The 20,267-nt window shown below is 51.4% G+C and overlaps 1 protein-coding gene across 2 annotated transcripts; it reads left to right on the forward strand.

Moving 5' to 3' along the window:
• The first annotated feature begins 4,450 nt into the window (after positions 1 to 4,450).
• Positions 4,451 to 16,364, forward strand: HPCAL4 (hippocalcin like 4). 2 transcript variants are annotated; one of them, XM_029949759.1, is made up of 5 exons: positions 4,496 to 4,584; positions 4,691 to 4,796; positions 10,498 to 10,667; positions 10,854 to 11,069; positions 12,349 to 16,364. In XM_029949759.1, exons 3-5 carry the CDS (start codon positions 10,506 to 10,508, stop codon positions 12,544 to 12,546), a joined length of 576 nt encoding a protein of 191 aa, XP_029805619.1. In that variant the 5' UTR covers positions 4,496 to 4,584; positions 4,691 to 4,796; positions 10,498 to 10,505; the 3' UTR covers positions 12,547 to 16,364. The 2 variants fall into 2 exon arrangements, with proteins under 2 accessions (XP_029805621.1, XP_029805619.1); XM_029949761.1 differs by lacking the exon at positions 4,691 to 4,796 and having other exon boundaries at positions 4,451 to 4,584.
• Positions 16,365 to 20,267: the final 3,903 nt, after the last annotated feature.

Genomic DNA, 20,267 nt, shown 5'->3' on the forward strand with positions numbered 1-20,267 from the left:
TGTCCTTGAGTCACTTTACTCCAGATTCAGATTAGCTTGGGCCAGGGTGGGGGGTATCCATTTAACCCTACTGGAGTCTCATGCCCAACGCTTGTCCACAGGAAGGCAGAGCACCTGGACTGATAATCCCACCAAGAGTGTACTCATTTGGGACTGTGAAATCCCCCAAAGCAAAGCAAAATCTGTTCTAAACACTTTGCATATACTAATTCATTTTAATACTCAGAGTAGCCCGTTGATGTAGGTACTGTTATTATTATACCTGTTTTATAGATGAGGAAATTGATACACAGAGAGGTTAAGTAACTTGCCTGTGGTCACACAGCTGGTAAATGATAGAGCTGGGATGAAAAACTGGGAAGCCTGGCTCTGAAGTCTATACATCTAACCCACCATGCTATAAGGCTTCTCCAAGGTTCCCTGCAAGGAAATGCTCAAAAGAGGAATCAGAAGAGGGGAGAGGGGAATTTCCACTGTCTCTGTATCATTTGTTTAGCCACCATGTATTAACAGGAAAGGAAAAAAGATAATAGATTTCTATTTTGGAAAAGAAAAAAAAGTCCTGCTTAGCCAATAAGGGCGAGGAAGGAACCCAAAGCTGGTGATCTCACTCTCTCCCAGCCACAAAAAAGACCGAACTATCTAAGACCCAGGGGAATTCTAGCTGTCACCAGACTGCTGGAGCCAAGTCTGAGGAAACCCAGAGAGTGAGGAAGGTGTTATCCATCATAAAAGCATCGCGGGTACCCAGTGTGAGGAATGCTAGCACTTTGGTGAAGCAGATTGAAGTGGCCATTGCCTGCAGACCTCTGCCCTCATCAAAACCCTATTGGGGTTTCCCTCTGTGTCCGCTTTTGGGGCCCCCAGTCACTCACGCTGTCCCATACAGCCTGCTCTGCCCTCCTCATTCTGCAGGAGCAGGGCCTGCTCTTTTAACAACATGGAAGAGGTGTTGCCAAGGCTCCAAGCCTGAGAGTAGCAAGGCCACAACAAAGTCCCAGAAGTTAAACCACATTCCTCTGGCTCAGCCTTTAGCTGCAGAAAGTGGAAACCTCAACTATCTCTTCCTAGGAACACAGGTCAGTCAGTGGTAAAAGTGTGGACTCTGGAGTCAGACCTAGATTGGAGTCCTCTCTGTTGCTAATGAGCTGTGTTACAATGGGCAAGTTGTCTAACCTCTCTGAGCCTCCATCCATTGCCATGAAATAAAGTAATGATGCCAGGGCCGAAATTCAGTCCCCCTGCCGGGTACAGCTGAACTGGTTGTTAAAACTTCAAAATACTTCCAAATTGATTGGTGAATAGGTAACCATAGGCCTTCCCCTGCCCTATCCCTAGCTTCTCTCCTGACTACTCTCCTTGATCCAGCAACTAAGGTGTTAACTCTTGGCAGAATGAAGACCTACTAAATCTTTGGTCAGCAGTAAAGTCAGCATCCACTTTGATTGGTGATACTCGTGTCTGAATGGATTATTAGATATTTTTAATGGCATTGGTCATCTGTGGGATTAAGTGAGATGATGCAGATAAAGGACTTGGCAGGGAGTTTAGTACATAGTGAAGCAACCCAGTAACATCCACTGGTATTGCTTTAAACATCAAACCTAAAGGCGGAGACAGGATCAAGGTCAGGATCTCAAATGTTATAAGCAAGAGAAGCTGGGTTATGACTGGCAGGTCAGGAACAGTCCCAGGGGCCGGGAGGATTCATGGGCGAAGCTGCATGAGTGGTCCTGCCTGGTTTAAAAAGCCAGAGAAGGACCAAGGTATCCTGTTTCACCAACTGCCCTTTGCCTTCCTTTCTCTGCTTACCTGGGATTCCTGGATCCCATGCTGATTCCAAGGTGGGAGGTGGGGAAGTCTGGGGCAGCCATGCTGCCTTCTTGCAATTCAGGAAAGCTTCTTTCGGTTTATACAATTCCTAGCTTTACCATTACAGCTACTGTTGGAACCCCATATCTCAACCACCTCAGAGTCTGAGAAGCGGCTCCCAGGAGGCTGGGCTTTGTTTACCTTTTTCATGCCTTGGAGGATCAGAAAAAGAATATTCCAATCCCAGGTTCCTGCCATTAAGGACTTCAAAGATCTTAAAGAGAGGCAGTATTTTTTTTTTCTGGCTTGGAGTGTAGGTTCTGGAGCCACACTGCTTGGGTTCAAATCCCAGCTCTGCAGCTTTGTGAGCTTGGGCTAGTCACTTAAGTGCTCTGAGCCTCAGCTTCCTCATCTGTTAAATGGAGTCATAATAGTACCTGCCTCATAGAGTTCTTGTGAGGAACAAATTAGGTAATACATATAAAGTGTTAGGATAGAAAAATGTATCTCATACTTCTATAGTGCCAATGCCTAGCATAAAGTAAGCTCTCATCAGGCTATGTTAGTTGTTAAGGAGCTCACAGGTGTAGTGGAACAGAGTCATGCCTACATAATTCTGTCCAGGGTTGCAAACAGTTGTCTTCACTCTTCTACTTGAAACTCTTCCCCTGCTCCCTTGGGCCTCTGACACCAGCTCCCACATTAAAAAAATTTTTTTTAATGTTTTTTATTTATTTTTGAGAGACAGTATGAGCGGGGGAGGGTCAGAGAGAGAGGGAGACACAGAATCTGAAGCAGGCTCCAGGCTCTGAGCTAGCTGTCAGCACAGAGCCCGACGTAGGGCTCGAACCTTCGAACCGTGAGATCATGACCTGACCGAAGCTGGACGCTTAACCGACTGAGCCGCCCAGGTGCCCCACAGCTCCCACATTTTATAGACTGGGAGGTCAGAGAGAGAATGGGTCTTGACTTTGGTCATATGTGGCATTATTGGCAAAGGTAGGGCCTCATTTTAGAGGTCAGATACTGCTTCCAGCAACCTCTGCTGTTTCTTCCCACTTCCTCACGCTTTGGATTATGTTTATCTGTGAACAGGGGTGAGTTCTTGCCTATCTCCGGGTCCTCAGGACCCATAGCAGAAAAGGTGCTCAGGAAGTGACAGTGACAGGGCTTTCAAACACCTATCACTGTGAATCATCAATCAAGGGGCCAGGAATGTGCCAACTAACTGGAGGCCCAGGTAGTGCTTTCATCCTGTTAGGGCCCCAAAGAGAAGACAGCCTGCAGCATGGACAATGGGACAGCAAAACAAGGGTCCACTGGGAATGGGAAGGGGTCCTACAAAGAGACGTCCATTGGCTCCTCCCCGGGGAGCCTGGCCCGGGAATTTTCGGGACAGTCGCTGAAGCCTCGCCTGCACTCTTGGCTGGCCTGTCCTCATCCCCTATCACCGCACCTCAACTTCTCTTTCGGCAGAAGCCTCGCCTTTTCCCCCCTCCCCAGCTGCTCTTCAGCATCCCGCTCCCATTCGACCAATCCCCAGACGCCCCGCCCCACTTTTGACTTGCCTAGAAGGCCCTCCCCAGCACGTGGCTCAGCGGAAGAGATACCTGCTCCCCTCCCCGCCAGCCCCCTCCCAGTTTGGAATTAAAAGGTTCCTTCCCACCGCCTGGTGTGGGGAGCTTTCAGCTGCCAGGATAGCCAGGGTAGCCCGGCCGGGCTTCGGGGAGACCCCCTAAGTGCGGGAAAGAGGTGTTCCCGGGGCCCTGAAACCTTCCAGACTCGCTCAGTGTAAACCACCTCGGGTTTGTGTCAACATCCGAGGCCGGAGACTGGGAGACTGGCGGCCGCTGGGGACCGGCTCCGTCTGCGGGACGGGAGGATGGGAGGGTGGAGAATGGAGGGTCTATGGGGTAGGCAGAGGGACCTTCTGGGGGGCATCCCGAGAGGCCTCTTCGGGGTCCGTGAGCAATAAGGAAGGCCTGTCTGGAGAGGATCGGAACTAGGGGCTGTAGGGAGCCCACGACTAGCGTGGGTCCAGATAGAGGCTGGGTGCTTCGCCATCCGCGCTGCGCTCTCCGCGCCCGCCCACCCTCCGCTCAGTTCCTCGCCGGCAGCGCAGGGGGTGTGGTGCGGGAGCAAAGCGAAGGCGTGGGCGGCGACCACCCCAGCTCTTCCCTCCACCAGTCAGCTACTCTGCAGCTCCCCGCGCCTTCCTCCAATTTCGGGTGGGACTTGGAGGGGGTCGCATCTTGTGACTCATCCCCTCTTCCACCCCCACTCCCGGCTGGGGCCCTGGAAGGGAAGTCTTAGAGACTCGGCTGTGACTCTCCCGTTTCCACAGCAACCGTGCGGTTGTTTGTGCGAATCCACTTCAATCATCACCTTTGGCCACAGACTGAGGTTCGGGGTCTGAACCCTAGAGCGGGGTAGAGATGAGGGCACAGCCCTTCCCCCTTCCTCGCGACGACGAGAAGGTCAGCACCGGCGGGCGGGGCGCGCTCAGACAGCCGGACCTCACTGGCCATCCTGTCCCCACCTGAAACCCCGCCTGCCACTCCGCTCCCGCGGAGCCAATCAACGGGCGATCTGCCTGGGATGAGGCGGGGCTTATGCAAATCGTGTCGCCTCCGAGAGACATAGTGATACAAGAGCTGGGAGGCGGCTCCGGTGCGGACCTCGGAGAGCCTTTCCTCCAGCCCGCGAGCCAGTCTCGGTCCCCACGGCCCGCCGAGGCTCAGAGCCATCCAGCGACCCGGCGAGCGGCCTCAGGTAACGCGGGCGGGGCCGCGCAGAGGCCCTTGTCCCTCCCCCCCCCTCCATTCCCATTCTCTCCTGTTCCTCTCATTCATCTCCTTGACCCGTGGTTTCTCCGTAGGCGGCAGCATCTGGAGGGCTGCCCCTGGGCAGGGGACTCCCACCCTAATCTAGGCCCCAAGGATCTCAGGGAAGGAGGCAGAGCCGCCTTCTTACTCCCAGCTCAGGTAAGAGCACCCACTGCTCTGGCCCCCCAACACACACACACACACACACACAGACACACAGACACAGACACACACACACACACACACACACACACACACACACACCCTGGGGGTGTGGTGTTGCTGGTGCTCGAGGAGGCACTAATCACCCTTCCCCTTTGCGTATGGGTAGTTAGTTACCCAGCAGCATGGCAACCTCCCACCTCCACAGATAGCCCCAACCCACGCCACCCCCAGCAGCTCACCATGCACTTCACATCACAAGCCCCCTGTCCCCAAAGGCAGCCCCTACCTCCCCAGAGAGCCTATTCCCAGCTCACGCTGTCCCCTCAGACTGTCCCCACCTCCCACCCCCCACCCCTCAAGCTGACAGAGCTCACAGCACACCTGGGGTAAGGAAGAAGCACCCCCTGCCCCGCCAGTTCTCCTCCTCACACTCCCTCAACAGCACTGCCACCCCCCCATGGTCCCAGGGCTAGGCAGAGGCCCCATGTGTGGCTTCTTTCATCCTGGCTGGAGGATGAACCAGGGGCACCACCCCCCAGCATACCACCCATACCTGTCTGTCACTGCTGTCAAGGTCCCAGCCTTCTCCTTTCCCCCACCCTTCACAGGCACCGAGTCCTCTTATTCTGCCTCTCAAACATCTCTAATTTGGATCTTTTCTGGCCTTGCACCCAGTCGCTCCCTCTCTCCTATCTTCCTGCTGCCCCACAAGGACCTACCAAGACTCCATGTGGACTGTGTCCCTCCTTTCCCTAAGGTGGCCTGAATATGGAGGGCAGAAGAGCTGGGTTCAATCTTCCCTTTGCCTCACCTGCTGTTTGCCTTTGGCCAAGTCACTTTCCCTCTCTGATCCTTTATGAAGTGGGGAAGTGGGCAGGACAGAGGGTGGACTTGATGAGATAGTCTCGAACGGCCTTCCAACACTGACATGCTCTGGTTCTGTGGCTAATTCTGAGCAGATGGGACCATTTCACTCTTGCCCTGAACCCTTAGGGCATTTCAGAAAGGAGGTCTGGGGGTGGGGTGGGTGTTAGTCCTCACCCAGGGGACATTGCTTCTTATCCAGGCCTCCCCCTCCCACACACTCTCCATGCCCAGGACCCATCTCAACTGTCAGGAGTCCCTCCCAGACCACCAGCCCATGTGGCATGGACAGTTCCAAAGTGGAGGTGGTCACTAAGGCCCCCGCTTTGTTTATCATGTCCTGCCCCTCATTAAGGAGGAGAGGGAGAAGACCTGACTGCCGCCACTATGGCTGCTGCTTGGAGAAGAGCAAAGGGAGGAGAGGAAAGAGAAAAATCTCCTGACCAGGGAGCTGTTGTCACCATGGCAACCGTCTCAGCACCAGCTTCTCTGAAGCTGGGTGAGGGTGTGGGATTATTGCCTCCCTCAATCCCTCCTACCCTTGCTGCCACCTCCCCATTTGAAGCCCACAACCTGGAGCTCTGCCCTCAGGAAGAGGCCCATGAGTGCTGAGGGGCAGCAGCTTTGTGTATGGGGCAGTGAAGGTTCCTTGACAGCTGGAGGGCAACCCTCAGGAGGTAGGCAGGAGAGCCTGCCCATGTTCAGCAGGGCCACAGCTCCAATAGAACATGCCCCCAAGGCCTTTGCCTTGCAGCTGATGGGCTGTAGTTGGCCTTGGGTGAACCCTTCCTTTCACCAGGTCTGGGTTCCACTGTCTCTGAAGCGAGTGCCATGGCAGGAGAACACGCCAAAGACCCTGACGCCATTCCAAGGAGGAAGAGGGGGACTCTACCCCTCTCATGTAATCTACCAGCGGGCATTCATTGAACAGCTCTGTGTGCCAGACATGGCCTTTGGGTCTCTGGTGGCAGTTCTGTGCAGCCACAGGGCAAAGCAGGACCGGTGTGGGGCAGCTACCAGAAGGCAGACCTCAGAATGATGGGAAAAGTGTTTTTCTCACTCTCCAATCTGCCCCAAAGTGGACTTGATTATATGGGGAGGGGATAAACTCTTTGCCATTGAGCAAAAGGCTTAAAAACATTTGTTGGCTTGGGCCAGAGTTTAATACAAAGATCTCTCCCAAATCAGGTTCCATTCTGGAATTCCAGAGCACAAGGTGAGGGTCAGAGAGTTCTGGAGTCTACACAGTTGTGGGACTCAGTTCCACAGCCCTCAAATGCCGAGTGTATGCTGCTGACTGTCCACTGTCCAGGCTGAGAAGTAGGCTTCAGCCAGGCCCGAAGGCTGAGGATAGCCATGTCAGCCCAGATGGGAAGAAAGGATATTAGGAGAGGGGAAAGCCACTATGCAATAGGGAAGTAGGTCCTGGCGGTGTGAAGACTAACTGAAAAGTATGTAGTTGTGAGGGGAGCAGTGGGAGGTAAGGCTAGATAGGTGGGCACCTTGATGCCAGATTCTAGAGTAAAAGGGGGCCCATGGGCATGTCCATCTCCAGCCTTCTGGGCAAAACCAGAGATGACGTTGCCTTAGAACAGAGAAATCAGAAGAAAGGCACTTCTCTGAGGCAGCTGAGCCCAAGGGCGTGGTTCGCATGCAGTGCTCCAGCTGGATCTCAGCCCCTTTAGCTGTGCCTCTGGCCCTGACTATGGAGAGAGAGAGGTCATGGTCAAGATTCCAGGAGAGCATCAAAAGAAAGAACAGCAGGACTTGGTGCAAGTTGGACCTAGGGAAAAGGAAGAGGGGAAACTAAAGGTAATTAACATCACATTTCCACCCTGAGATGAAGGAGGAAAGGAAGGAAGGGCTGATGGAGAGGGAAGATGGCCATCGGTTGAGGGTGTCTGGTTGTAGACGAGGGGAGTCAGAGGAGCTGTTGGGCCACCCCGAGGGGTGGATATTTTCTAGATGTTAGATACAGTGGCCTGGAGCTCAGTAAGATGGGCCCACTGAGGCCAAGAGGGAGATCAGAGATAAGGTTTTCCCAGAAGGCAAGCAGGAGTGGGGGAAGATCTGTACTGGACAAGAGTAGTCATAAATTGGAGACAGTGGTCCAGGCAGGGGGCATGGATTCAGCCTGGCTACTTATCTGGACCCTTCCTGACCTGCTGCATAACTCTGAGCTAGTTGTCTCCTTTCTCTGGGTTCCAGTTTTCACTAAAATAAGGGAATATCTTTTTTTTAAGTTTATTTATTTATTTTGAGAGAGATAGAGAAAAAGCTGGTACAAGCAGGGGAGGGGCAGAGAGTAGGAGAGACAGAATCTCAAGCAGGCTTTGCACCATCAGCCCAGAACCCGATGCGGGTCTTGAACTCATAAACTGTGAGATCATGACCTGAGCCGAGATCAAGAGTCTGATGCTTCCCTGACTGCGCCACCCAGGCACCCCCAAATAAGGGGATATCTTAAAGGGTCTGCCAGCTTTGACTAGGAATCTAAGAACAATAGAAGAAATGAATAGAAATGAAGGAGGAGGCATAGTCCTCAGTGGGCCTGGGACCAAACTGGGGCTGGGAACAGATGTGACCTGAAGAGATAGAGAATTGTGAAAAGGGAGCACAAGACAGGAAGGAGTAAAGGGACGGAAGGCCAGAGCCACACAGACATCATGACGCACACATGTGCTCTAACAGATTTGCGGTCTTATACATTGACATGCTCCCACCCACACCCAGTCCCTTACACAGACACTCAGGCACATCCCCCAGAAGAATGCAGGAGAGGCCCCGCCTCCCCCATTGGACACCTCTCCCTCTGGGCTCTCTAGCTTGCTTGACTACAACCCTGAGCCTGCAGAGTGCTTAAAACTTGGCGGGGGGGGGGGAGGAGTCAGCATGGGATGTAGGCTCCTTCTTCTGCCCACAGGTGTTCCAGAGGCATCCTTGTGCCCAGTGCAGCTGTTTTGGACCCCACATTCGAGGTTCCTGAGGATGACATGCCTCCCCCTCCCTGGTTTCTCCTGGGAGCACAGAGGATTCCTCATCCTCTGGGGGTGGTAGGCGGGGGAGGATGTTGCTACTCCCGCTGCTGCTCGATCTTCCTCATGTCACAGTGGAGGAATGTGAGGCCCAGAGATATCCCGTAACTAGCTTGAAGCCACGTAGCAAGGCAGGGCGCATGGAACAGACCAATCTCAGACCGGGTTGTTCAGGGAACCCCTAGCGGTAAGGATTAGAAGCCACACCAGCATGCAGTGGGCTATGGAAGAGGAATTTCTTCTACTAGCCTGACAGCTTCCTTTTCCAGGGTATCTTCATGACAGGCTACCCTGGGGTCAGAGTCTGGTGCCCTTGCAAAGAGACTCCAGGCAGGTCAAACTCACCTCCAGGGCCAAGTCCTGGGAAACTGAGTTCTGGAAGAGATATTCCTCCCATGGAGGTCAGCCAAGAATGTCCACCTAGCCTTCAGGGCCTGGCAAGGCCATGATACATCCTGGGGAGGGCCTGTGCCTCCTCTGCAAAAACTCCTCTGTCGCAGGCAACGTGAGGGGCTCCTGTTCCAGTGGGGGACTGACTCTTCATCTTCCCCAAACCTGCTTCTCAGCAACGCCACCTGCATTCATTCAGCCCAAATCTGAGCCTCTGCCTCAACTTCTGTGTTGCTCTCATTCCCACATTCAGTCACCCAAGTCCTGCCAGTGCCTCCTCCTAACATGTCTCGCCCCATCCATGTCACTCCACGGCCTCGGCTTGGTGTCACCATCTCTCACCTCAACCATGCAGCAGGCCCCTCTCTGCCTTCTCCCTACCTTCCCCTATCCAGGCCATCTTGCACACTATAGCCAAAGGAAAAATTCTAAAACACATTCCTATTCTCTCATCCCAGCACCACTTCAGGACCAAATGCCATTTGTACGCATTCTGTGCTTATGGACTCAATGCTATCTTCCTAGCCCTTGTTTTAAAACCCCTATGGGTAAAGGCCAAACTCCTTGGCATGGATTGAAAGCTGTTGACAACCAGCCAGCTACCTCTTTGACCCAATTATGAGCTATTGAATGTTGGCTCGTATCTGCTTTATCCCCATCACTGGCATGGGACCTAGCACAGCCAGCCTCAATAAATGCTTAGGAATGAGTGACTAATGAAAAGCAGGATTAATCAGGATCATCAGTGCTATCAGCTAGAACTTCTATTTGTACAGAGGAAGGAGAGGGACAAGCTTCCTGCTGGGGTGGCCCAGAAAGTCTTGAGGAAGAACTTGGGAGACAGTGCCATGGGGACATATGAGGAACCTTCCTCAGGTCCCTGAGTGGAGAAGAGCCTGCAGAGGCCTGTAGGAACCAAGTGTGAAAAGGTCTAAATAGCAAGGAGAGGATTAAGACTCTAGGGGTGTGGGGGCTATGCCAGGTGTAAACAGGAGAGGGGAGGATGAAGGCTGTGGCATCAGCACCAGTCAGTGAGAAAGCTGGGAGCTGAGACCTGGAGTTGGTCATTCTGGGTGCCAGGAGGGGAAATCTATTGTGATGAGAAGGGAGGGGTGGATATGGGAGAGAAATGTATGATGAGGGGAAGGGGGTGGGGGAGGTTGGGCCTCCTTTGGGAAAGTGTGTGAAGGATAGAGCCTAGCTGCAGGAAGGGGGACTTCTGCAGGGTGGAGGTGAGAGCAGGGGACCCATCCTGCTGTGGAAGGAGGAATTCTGGCTGTGGGAATGTTGGACTTGTTATGGGAGGGGTTGTTGTGGTGAAAGATAACCTGTCCTATGGGGAACTTGGGGACCGCTGCTGAGGTGGCCTTGCCCTGAACCAAACTGAGGGAGCCCGTGTCCTCTAGGCCCTGCCATGGGGAAGACCAACAGCAAGCTGGCCCCAGAGGTGCTGGAGGACCTGGTCCAGAACACCGAATTCAGCGAGCAGGAGCTGAAGCAATGGTATAAGGGCTTCCTGAAGGACTGCCCCAGCGGCATCCTCAACCTGGAGGAATTCCAGCAGCTCTACATCAAGGTGGGCGGGACCAGGCACCCAGGGGGCGGGGCGGGTGGCCGGGGGCGGGACCATGCATTTCCCCCAGGGGGCGGGGCCAGACACCCCAGAGGGCGGGGCGGGTGGCCAGGGGGCGGGCCGGACGGAGGCGGGCCGGCTGAGACCTCGATACTACCGCTTCACCACAACCCCTCGTCCGCGCCTCAGTTCTTCCCCTACGGCGACGCCTCCAAGTTTGCGCAGCACGCTTTCCGCACTTTCGACAAGAACGGCGACGGCACCATCGATTTCCGGGAGTTCATTTGTGCCCTTTCAGTCACCTCCCGCGGGAGCTTCGAGCAGAAACTCAACTGGGCCTTTGAGATGTATGACCTGGACGGCGACGGGCGCATCACGCGCCTGGAGATGCTGGAGATCATCGAGGTGCGCTTGTGGGGGATCCGGGAGGCCCGGGCATGCTGGGGTGACGCGCCTCTGTCTTCGATGCATGTCCTCTCCAGCCCTCTCCAGACACCCTACTGTCGGGCTTCAAGAACATCCTAAGTTGCACCCCACTTGTCCCCGCCTCCCGCCTCCCAGGGCCCAGTGGATAACTAGCATTGGTTGGGCGTGCAGTGTAAGGACAGACCTTATGCTAAGTGCTTTACCCAATAACTCTATGGTGTGAGTACTGACAGAAACCCATTTTACAGATGCGGAAGCATAGCCAGTGGTGGCTTATGATTCAAATCCAGGGAATCTGACTCCAGAGCCTAAGTTTCTAACTTGTTATTTTTTCAACAAGTATGCCAGGCACTGTTCAAAGTTCCTGCTTTTTTGGAGGGGACACTCCTTCTATAGTGAGAATATTTTAATTAAAACAACAAGAAAAAAACCCTGTGCTGTATCAAGCAGTAACTGTTAGAAGATAAGAAAAGCAAAGTAAGGGGAACTAGAGCGATGGAGAAGATGTAAATAGGGTGAAATGTGAGCAGCAACCTGAATAAGGTGAGGGAGCTAATCATGTAGATTAATCTGGGGGAGGGGAAAGAGTATTTTGTGCAGAGGGAACAGTAAATGCAAAGACTCTCAGGTGAGACTGTTTGCAGTGTCCAAGGAGTAGCCAGGAAAGCAGAGTGGAACGAGCGAAGTGAGAGAGGGGAGAGAGTGGGAGTGGTCAGATAGGCAGCCAAGAGCCCCCAGTCTCACAGTCTGGGGTAGAGACTGGACTTTATCCTGAGTGAGACGGGAAGCCATTTAGAGCTCTGTTCTCTGTGTGGAGAACAGACAAAGGGCACAGGAAGGGAGCAGGGGCAGGGGGGACCAGTTAGGAGGCTTCCACTGCAGGCCAGTTGGGAGCTGAGGGAGACAGCACCCCTGGAGGAGCAGTGCCAGTGGTTGGATATGGGCTGACAAGATTTGCAGAAGGATTGGACTTGAGGGAGAGTAAAGAACGTTGTCAAGATTTTTGATCTGAACAACTTAAAGGATGAATTTGCTCTTTACTGAGAAAGGGAAGAGCAAGTTGGAGGTGAAGACTTGGGTTTTAGACGTCTTTGGTTATGAGGTAACCATTAAATATTCAGTCTTAGTGACTATACATCACCTTCCAGTACCCTCGCCATCTCCCAGTGTTCTCTCTGCCCACCCCTGACCTCCCACGGTCCTGATCACTGTGGGTGTTCACAGTCCCTCCCTTCCCTCCCCCTGCCCCCACCGCCAGGCTATCTACAAGATGGTGGGCACTGTGATCATGATGCGTATGAACCAGGATGGGCTCACACCCCAGCAGCGTGTGGACAAGATCTTCAAGAAGATGGACCAGGATAAGGATGACCAGATTACACTGGAGGAGTTCAAGGAGGCGGCCAAGAGTGACCCATCCATTGTGCTACTGCTGCAATGTGACATGCAGAAGTAGAGGGTGGTAAGGGGCAGGGCCCCTGGCCAGGAGGGGCGTGGCCACCTCCCAACCCAATGACCTCTCAGGGGGAGGGGTACTCTAGCCTCACTCTCTGGCTCACCCACCCCTCTGCCCAAGCCCTTGCTCCCCTCAGTCAAGATCCTTGAGGGACCACCTCACCCTGGAAAAGGGACAGATCCTGAGGTATTCTGTGGTCTAGCCCCAGCCCCAGTCTTGGCCCAGAACCACCTCCACTGGGCTTAGAGAGTTGGCTTTTGCCCCAAGAGGCAGGGTTGAGGAGGGGGTGCTGTGGGTCTGCTTTGAAATTCTGTTCTTCCTGGGATTATGCTTTACAGGATATGGCCCCACAGATCCCAGTGGGCCAACGTGGGCCTGTCTTTTGCTGAGGATGTAAATTCCTTAAAGGTGGTCTCTGCCCTGCCCCCTTGGCTCTACCTGGCCCCTCCAGCCCCAGCCTTTGGAGCATTCATTCAATCCTTTCTTCACCTAATGTTCATTGAGCACCTGTTCAGTGCCAGGCACCTCTAGGTGCTAAGGCTATGGTAGTTTACAAGACATATTCCGTGCCCTTTGGAAGCTCATATAGGAGGGTGAGGCAAACTTCCAGTGGTCAGGGTCTCAGATGGGAACGCTGCACACAGCAGAGCAGAGGGCATGGAGAGGCTAGCTAGTTTGAAAGGAACTGTGAAATCTTTCAGCTCAGCTCCACTAGAGCTGCAGAGAGATGAAACAAAAAGTGTCTGTAAGTCTAGGAACCATGTGAGTGGAAGTTTTAAGAAACGCTGATATTTATGTAATACTTATTTTTTTAGAACCCTTTAAAAGAGCTAAAGTCATTTTATTAGTTTAGGATATTAAAACATACTTTATATTACTTGGTTTCTTGTAAAATGATTAAATGAATATAGAAAATGCTAATTTTGCAAGGGGGGTGTGGGGCTGAGAAAAAAGAGGGAAAATACCAGCAAACTTACCAAATAACACTTTTTCTTATCAGACCAAGTCCTGAGGTGTCACCATCAGCAGCTTCTGCTGCTTCCTTTTTAATGACCTTTTTCAATTCAGTGAGCAACTCTCTATTGTGCACTTGCTCTGGTTGGATGCTGACTTCAGAAACAGAAAAGACAAGGTTTTCTGAGAGTGAGACTCATATATCTTCCACATCTTGGTAGTTCCTTTCTGGATTTCAAAGATGGGCTTTTTCTTTCACTGCTACAGAGACAGAAGGATCTAGAAGAAGGGGACCACCTGCCATTGTTTAGGTTGCCAGACTGCACTTATGGACCAAAATACCTAAAAAGTGCTGGGGATGTGCTCCATTTGAAAGGCTTTTTCTAACCCCAAATCCGCAGTCTGCCAGGTAATTCATCATCTTCCAGGTGCATTGGCTTTGCTTTCCAATGTCTGCTTTCCAAGTTTGGGTCCATGAGCTATACAGCTGCATGCTTTGACTGCCAGAAAATTAACCTTGCTCCTTCAAGCCTTTCACTTCATTTTCTACTGTACTTGTGATCAGAAATTAGCTTTGATGTGCAGTGACAGATTTCCTCTTGAACTGCTGGTGACAACAGTCTAGTACACAGGTGCTGTCAGCCCAGGGTAGGAGCAGGGAGTGATTGCCGAGTCGAGTACGGGATTGTATCTCCAGGAAAGAGATGCGGCATGCCTCTTCTGAGTGCTCACCTGTCTTCCCTTCTCTGCAGGTTGCTTGAGGATGCTGATCTTTGGTCCCAAACTCTACTGGACCTTCCTTCTTGTTGCCCTTGGAGGTAGCAAGGCCACTTAGCTGCCACTCTCTTTCTGTCTTCTGCCTATGACCAGCCATGTGGTAAGGCCGGGAATTCACATCCTCAGGCAGTAACCAGCAAGTTTTTATCCAGTAATGCCTCAAGGAATGTTCCACTGCTCTGAGGAGCTGGTCATTAGGTGCATCTTGTGCTACCACTCAGCACCACAGATACATAGATATTCAACAGCCTGGCTTAGCTGAGACTTCCAGTGGAAGGCTTTTTACAAAGTGGGGTTCCCATCCCCCAAACATTGTATCTAACCTAACTCACAATCACACAGAACTTTATGACTTTCAAAGGCCTGCCACCTACTCCATCTCTTTCTCCAGCCTAGGAAATAGAGATTTTCATTCTCTTTCTCCAGACTTGGGAAGTGAGGCACAGAAAGGGGGGAATCCCTTGTGCAAGAGCTCACAGGCAGGGAGTGGCACAGTGCGAAGACTCGAATCCAAGGCTTTAAGAGAGTTTCTTCTTCAGAGTCTCTTCCTACTCCTTTATCTGAATCTGAGTCATACAAACTACGTTAGTTTTGGTCTTGTATAAGCTTCCTGCTAAGAAGTTTCTGGGATGGTGGTCTTCCAAAAAGAAATAGGAGCTTCGTTGAACTCCTGAGATTTTTAAGTATCTTGTTGTCTGCTTCTGGGCAGCTCTGTTAACAGGTCAGTGCTGTCCTGGGAAGCCTCTGACTCAGAACCCTGAAAGCATCTTGCACTGTCTTTACTATCATATTCCTCCTTAGGAGAACTGTGTTTGTTTTTCTCCAGCTGGTGGGCAAGTCCTACCCATGAGAGCATGTTTGATCGCTCGACATATCCCATGGGTGATATTTGCCAGTCAGCCAAAGATGGTCAGACATCCCAACGATGTGAACACATAAAACCAGGCTGGGAACTGGGAACACCATCTTGCTGATGGGAGGAGCACAGGCAGGCCAAGTCTTGCTCCCACATGCTCCTGGATGTCCTAAGGGCTGTGTGCTCAGGAGCTCCTGTGGTAGAGCACTGGCCCTGCCCTGAGAAGAGAGGCAGGCCTCCAACCCCTGGGCCAGCATGAGGGACTTGCCATAGAGCTCAAGGTTAGCAGAGATTGAAGTATGACCTGCGGAGACAAAAATACATAGACAGTGAAAACAATATATAGAGTATATTCAAAATTTCCTTTTGAAGTTTTGTCTCTTTTTGTAGCAAGTCTGAATTGCAAGGTTCCAGCATCTACCTTCTAACTGCATTCTGTCCTCCTTCATCCTTTTGGGCCAATTGATGAATCCTTTATTTCTTATCTCTAAAAATCATCAGCAAGGTCTATTTCAGATGGCCACTCCAGTCCTTTGAGCTGTAATCAGGATTATATAATTTACCTTCAAACCAGAAGTTAAGAAAAAGGAAGGCCATAAGCAAAGGCACTGAAACTTTTCCTGACAATTTCTAGAAGTAGGAATTCATCGTGCTGCAGAGAGAGAGAGAGAGAGAGAGAGAGAAGGAAGGGAAAGAAGATAAAGAGAAAGAATGAGAGAATAATCTGGGGTTCTCTATACAGGGTAGTAAGCTGACACTGTAAATGTTTTTTACATTGAAAATTTGCAAAAGCAACATGTTGTCCTGAAGATCCACCCTGGGTGAGGTTTTGTTCTGACTTTAGAGATCACTGTGGAAGCAAGATTACATATTTTATTTATCCTTTTTGGAAATGTCCTTCAAAATCTGCAGTTGAAAAGTCTCAGAAAAACATGGAGTTTTCTTTCTGAAAATTTCAAGATTTTCTTTTACCTTTGCCAGAAAGTGGGGCAGGACCCGGCCTCCCAGGGTGTATGGCCCTTCCGACTTGGCAGAGGCTGTGGGCATGTGGAGACCTGGGGAAATAGGGGAGCTGGGTGGGGGAGGGGGCATCCCAACTCATTCTCCGTTGTGGGCCCCTGTCCTCTCCACGTGTGCTGCTCCCGACTGTGCCCGCAGTGACTGTCCTCACTGTTCAACCCTGTGCTGTGTGGTGTTTTTCACTGACAGTGAATAAAAGGTGTGACCATGCTGAGGGTTCTTATTCTTCCCTAAGCTAAGATAGGGCTGGGGTGAGGGACGGGGGAGAAGAGGTCTGGGGGAAGCTCATTGGTGGGGGAGCCTCAGCAACCTCCTGGGGGCTGAGGTCCTTATTCTAGCAAGGACTCTGATTGTGTGGAACAGAGACCCACTAGAGCTAGTTCAAAGAAAGGGGTGAGCAGATTACAAGGGGCCCTGAAGGTGGAAAATCAAGAATGACTGGGCCTCCGAAGAACTGAAACTGGCAACAAGTGTCTCCCTTCTCTCTGGGTTGCACAGGCTCTCCTCCTCTTGGCATTATTTGTATCTGTTTTCTTTTCCTCGGTTTCTCTTCAGATTTCCTTGGTTTCCTTGCAAAAGTGGCTGCATCTCCAAAACTGTATCAAGGCTCTCCAATACTGACAACACTCTGCACCTCTTAGTTGCAGTTCTCAAGCAAAAGGATCTGATTGGCTCAGCTTGGCTTATAGTGGGAGCTCTTGGTCCAGTCATCAATGGCCAGCCCAGATGCTGATATGTGGCCAGAGCAGTTTCGCCAGAAGGGAGCTAATGGCAGCCAACAATGGGCTTTGTTTCTCTCTCTGTCCAGTGGAAAGCATCATAGAGCCCAAATGAGTGGATAGTGGGGAGTGAGGAGAAAAGCCAGAGCCAAGATTATAATTAGGCCATATGGTGCCCTCTGAGCAAATTAGGAAAAGTCACCCCTTCTGAGTGTAAACAGCCTCATAAGTATGCAGCTGGGCCAGTGGATGGCACCTTTGGCCTAATGAGAAAAATATACCCCTTCTTCTGAACAAATACAGCCTTGTCATGCCATGGTACACAGCTAGGCAAGTGGGACAAATCCTGGATTTCAGTCTCACCTGCTCTGCTGGTCAAGGGTGTTGTGCAGTGTGTAACCTGTTCCACCATCCACAGGAGCCCAGCCCAGGCCCTGAGACCTCCTTGGGATGCAGTTAGTGTTGACTTGTTTTTCTTAGAATTTCCCCTCCCCTTCTCCCTCCTGACCCATAATGGCCAGAGAGGCACTGTTTGTTACAGGTAGTTGGGGGCAGTGGCAGCTGGAGGTGCCTGCTTTTCCTGAAACACTCAATTGCATTAACAAGGATTTTCTCAAGGACTCTTGGAGGGGGCCGGTTTCCTTGGCAGGAAGCAATTAGGACAGAAGAAGGAGGCTGACCTGGCCTCAGGGCAGCCATGAACTTCAGGAGGTGACTCAGGAGCCTGAGAACTTGGAGCTGAAGCCTCACTGGGGGGATGGGGCATCTTATTCCCTGCCTACCTTGGAATGCACAGGTCCTGTGTTACCATCTCTTGAAAACATCCCCCCTCTGGCCTTTATCACTTCTGACCCAGGTTGGTCTCCCTCCTGCTTTTGGGCTTACCCTCTGTGCCCTTATCCAGCTGCCCCTAAGAAACCAGAATGTTCTTCCTAAAGTGCAAGTCTGACCATGTCAATCTTCAAAATCTCCCCTCTTACCTCCATGTGATAAGCTCCTCAGGAGTCCCTCGAGGCTCCGCATGATCTGCCTGTTGCCTGCTGACCTCCGAAGCCTGTTTTTCCCACCCTGCCTTCACCTTACATTTGCCCTCCCTTTTCTGAAGGCATCTCTCATGTTTCTGTACTTGGACACAAGCCATTGCCTCTCCCTGGGCCACCCATTCCCTGTCTCGGTGATGTCTTTCTCAGGGAAGCCCTCAAACAATTGGCCCCTCATGTGGACACAGTCCATCCTAATTACCAAACTACTTCCCATTTGATTCCCTGTCAGCTGAGCCAAGCACATGTTTAAGTCTCCATTGTTTTTTATTTTACTTTTTATAGTTTATTTATTTTTGAGACAGAGAGAGACAGAGCATGAGTTGGGGAAGGGGCAGAGAGAGAGGGAGACACAGAATCTGAAACAGGCTCCAGGCTCCAAGCTATCAGCACAGAACCTGACGCAGGGCTCAAACCCACAAACCATGAGATCATGACCTTAGCTGAAGCTGGACCCTTTAACCAATTGAGCCACCCAGGTGCCCTGTCCATTTTTTTTGTTTTGTTTTTGTTTTTGTTTTAAAGGCAAGGAAATGAAGATTCAGGGAATGGTAAGGCTACAATGTGAACTCAGGTCTTCTAACATCAAGGTTACTTTTTATTGTGCTTCAGGTCTGTTGAGGGGAGGCAGGAGAAGGGTGAAGGAAGGCTTCATGGACTAGGTGGCCTCTTGCCCAGGTCTCGATAAAGACCAGCCAGCAGGACCAGGTATGCTGGGTCAAGGCTGCCCAGGAGAGCAGTTCAGGTGTAGGGAGCCTGGATTCACGTGCAAAGGGGTGTGTTCCAGCTTATCCATCTGCAGAAGAGCTGAACCCTGAGAGGGAGTGCTGGCCAAAGTGCAGGAATGCTGAGAGCCATGGAATCCCTGAAGGAAGCCAATGGTCAGAGTGTGACAGGGAAGACAGAGACAATGGCCAGAAGCCTAAATAATGGAAAGAAGAATCTAGGATAGAGTTCTAACCTTTCCAAAGAGGGATCTAGGGAATGTTCTTAAGGGGACTGAACCCTGGGTCAGACAGGATCCTTAGAAGCCTACTCTTGTCAGTGTGAATAAGAGGACTGGATTAGTTGTGGCTTTTGGTTTCGAGGGATCAAAAGCCGATTCAAACAAGCTCAAGCATAAAGGGAGGCTTGTTGGCTCTTGTAACTGGGAATTCAGGCACTGATGGATCCAGAGACCCAATGTTGTACCCTCTCTCCCTCTCTGTTCCTGCTTCTGTCTCTGTGACCTCACCGTCCACTCCAGATGGGCTTCTCTCATGTTCTTTCACCTGCCACAGGGAAAGATGGGTTCCTAGCTCACATTGTGAGAGAAGAAAGAGCCAACCTCCCAGTGGCCCTACGTAAGAGTGCAGAAGAGTGGTTCAGCCGGGGTCGAATGCTCGTTCTTTGTTCAATCACTGTGTCCAGGGAAATAGGGTTTTCCAGTTGGCCAGGTCTAGCTCACGTGCCTAATCCCGTGACCAAGGAGGCATATTTTGTATGTTATATGTATTATACACTATATTCTTACAGTAAAGTAATCTAGAGAAAAAAATGTTTTAAAAATCATAAAGAGGAGAAAACACATTAACAGTACCCTACATATATTTATTGAAAGAAATCTGCATTTAAGTGGACTCATGTACTTCATACCCATATCTTGCAAGCGTCAACTGTAGAAGAAGATGGAAAAGGTTGCTAGTCAGACAAAACCAATAGCCACCAGCTTTTCAGGGGCATTTGTTGAAGGGACGCGGGGATGCTCATGGAGGTTTAGAGATGGACGGTGTTGTTTGGCCTCATTTGGGACTTGGGACACTGTCTGGATCAGTGGATTTCCCTGTCAGGGCAGCGTGGTTTCTCTTTCATGGGGTCTCTGCTGCCTTCTGCACATCTTCTTCCCATCTTTATCTGCTGATCAGCTCGTTCTGCTTAGACTTTCTACCTCCCACTTGGCTGTATGTTGCAATAGCTGCAGCTTGCTAAGGCTCAGCCAGGTCTCTCTGTCGACTGGAGAGAGTTTGGGGCCATTCATGGAAACAGTCTCAAATCTGGAGAAGGGCAAGTCTAAAGTACTTACCCCAATCCTAAAAGCTTTTATTACTTCCCCCCTCTTCCCACACAGGCTTTGGTTGGTTGCCCCCAGGACCTGCTAGAGGCTGGGCATATGCCTCCATTTTGTGCCCCCCTTCCAGCCAGTGCCATCCAGGCCAAGCCAATATGTTCTCCTTCTGCTCCCATACACCTGTGCAGACTTCTAGGTTCACACAGAGATGCCCCTTGTCTGCTTCCTGACCTGTGCCTAGGGATAGGTGGCATTAGTGGCTGCACCCCAGGCTCTGCACCAAGGGGAGACAGTGGCCTGGAACTCCA

This window comes from Suricata suricatta, chromosome 8 (assembly GCF_006229205.1).
Source record: "Suricata suricatta isolate VVHF042 chromosome 8, meerkat_22Aug2017_6uvM2_HiC, whole genome shotgun sequence".
Lineage (NCBI taxonomy): Eukaryota > Metazoa > Chordata > Mammalia > Carnivora > Herpestidae > Suricata > Suricata suricatta.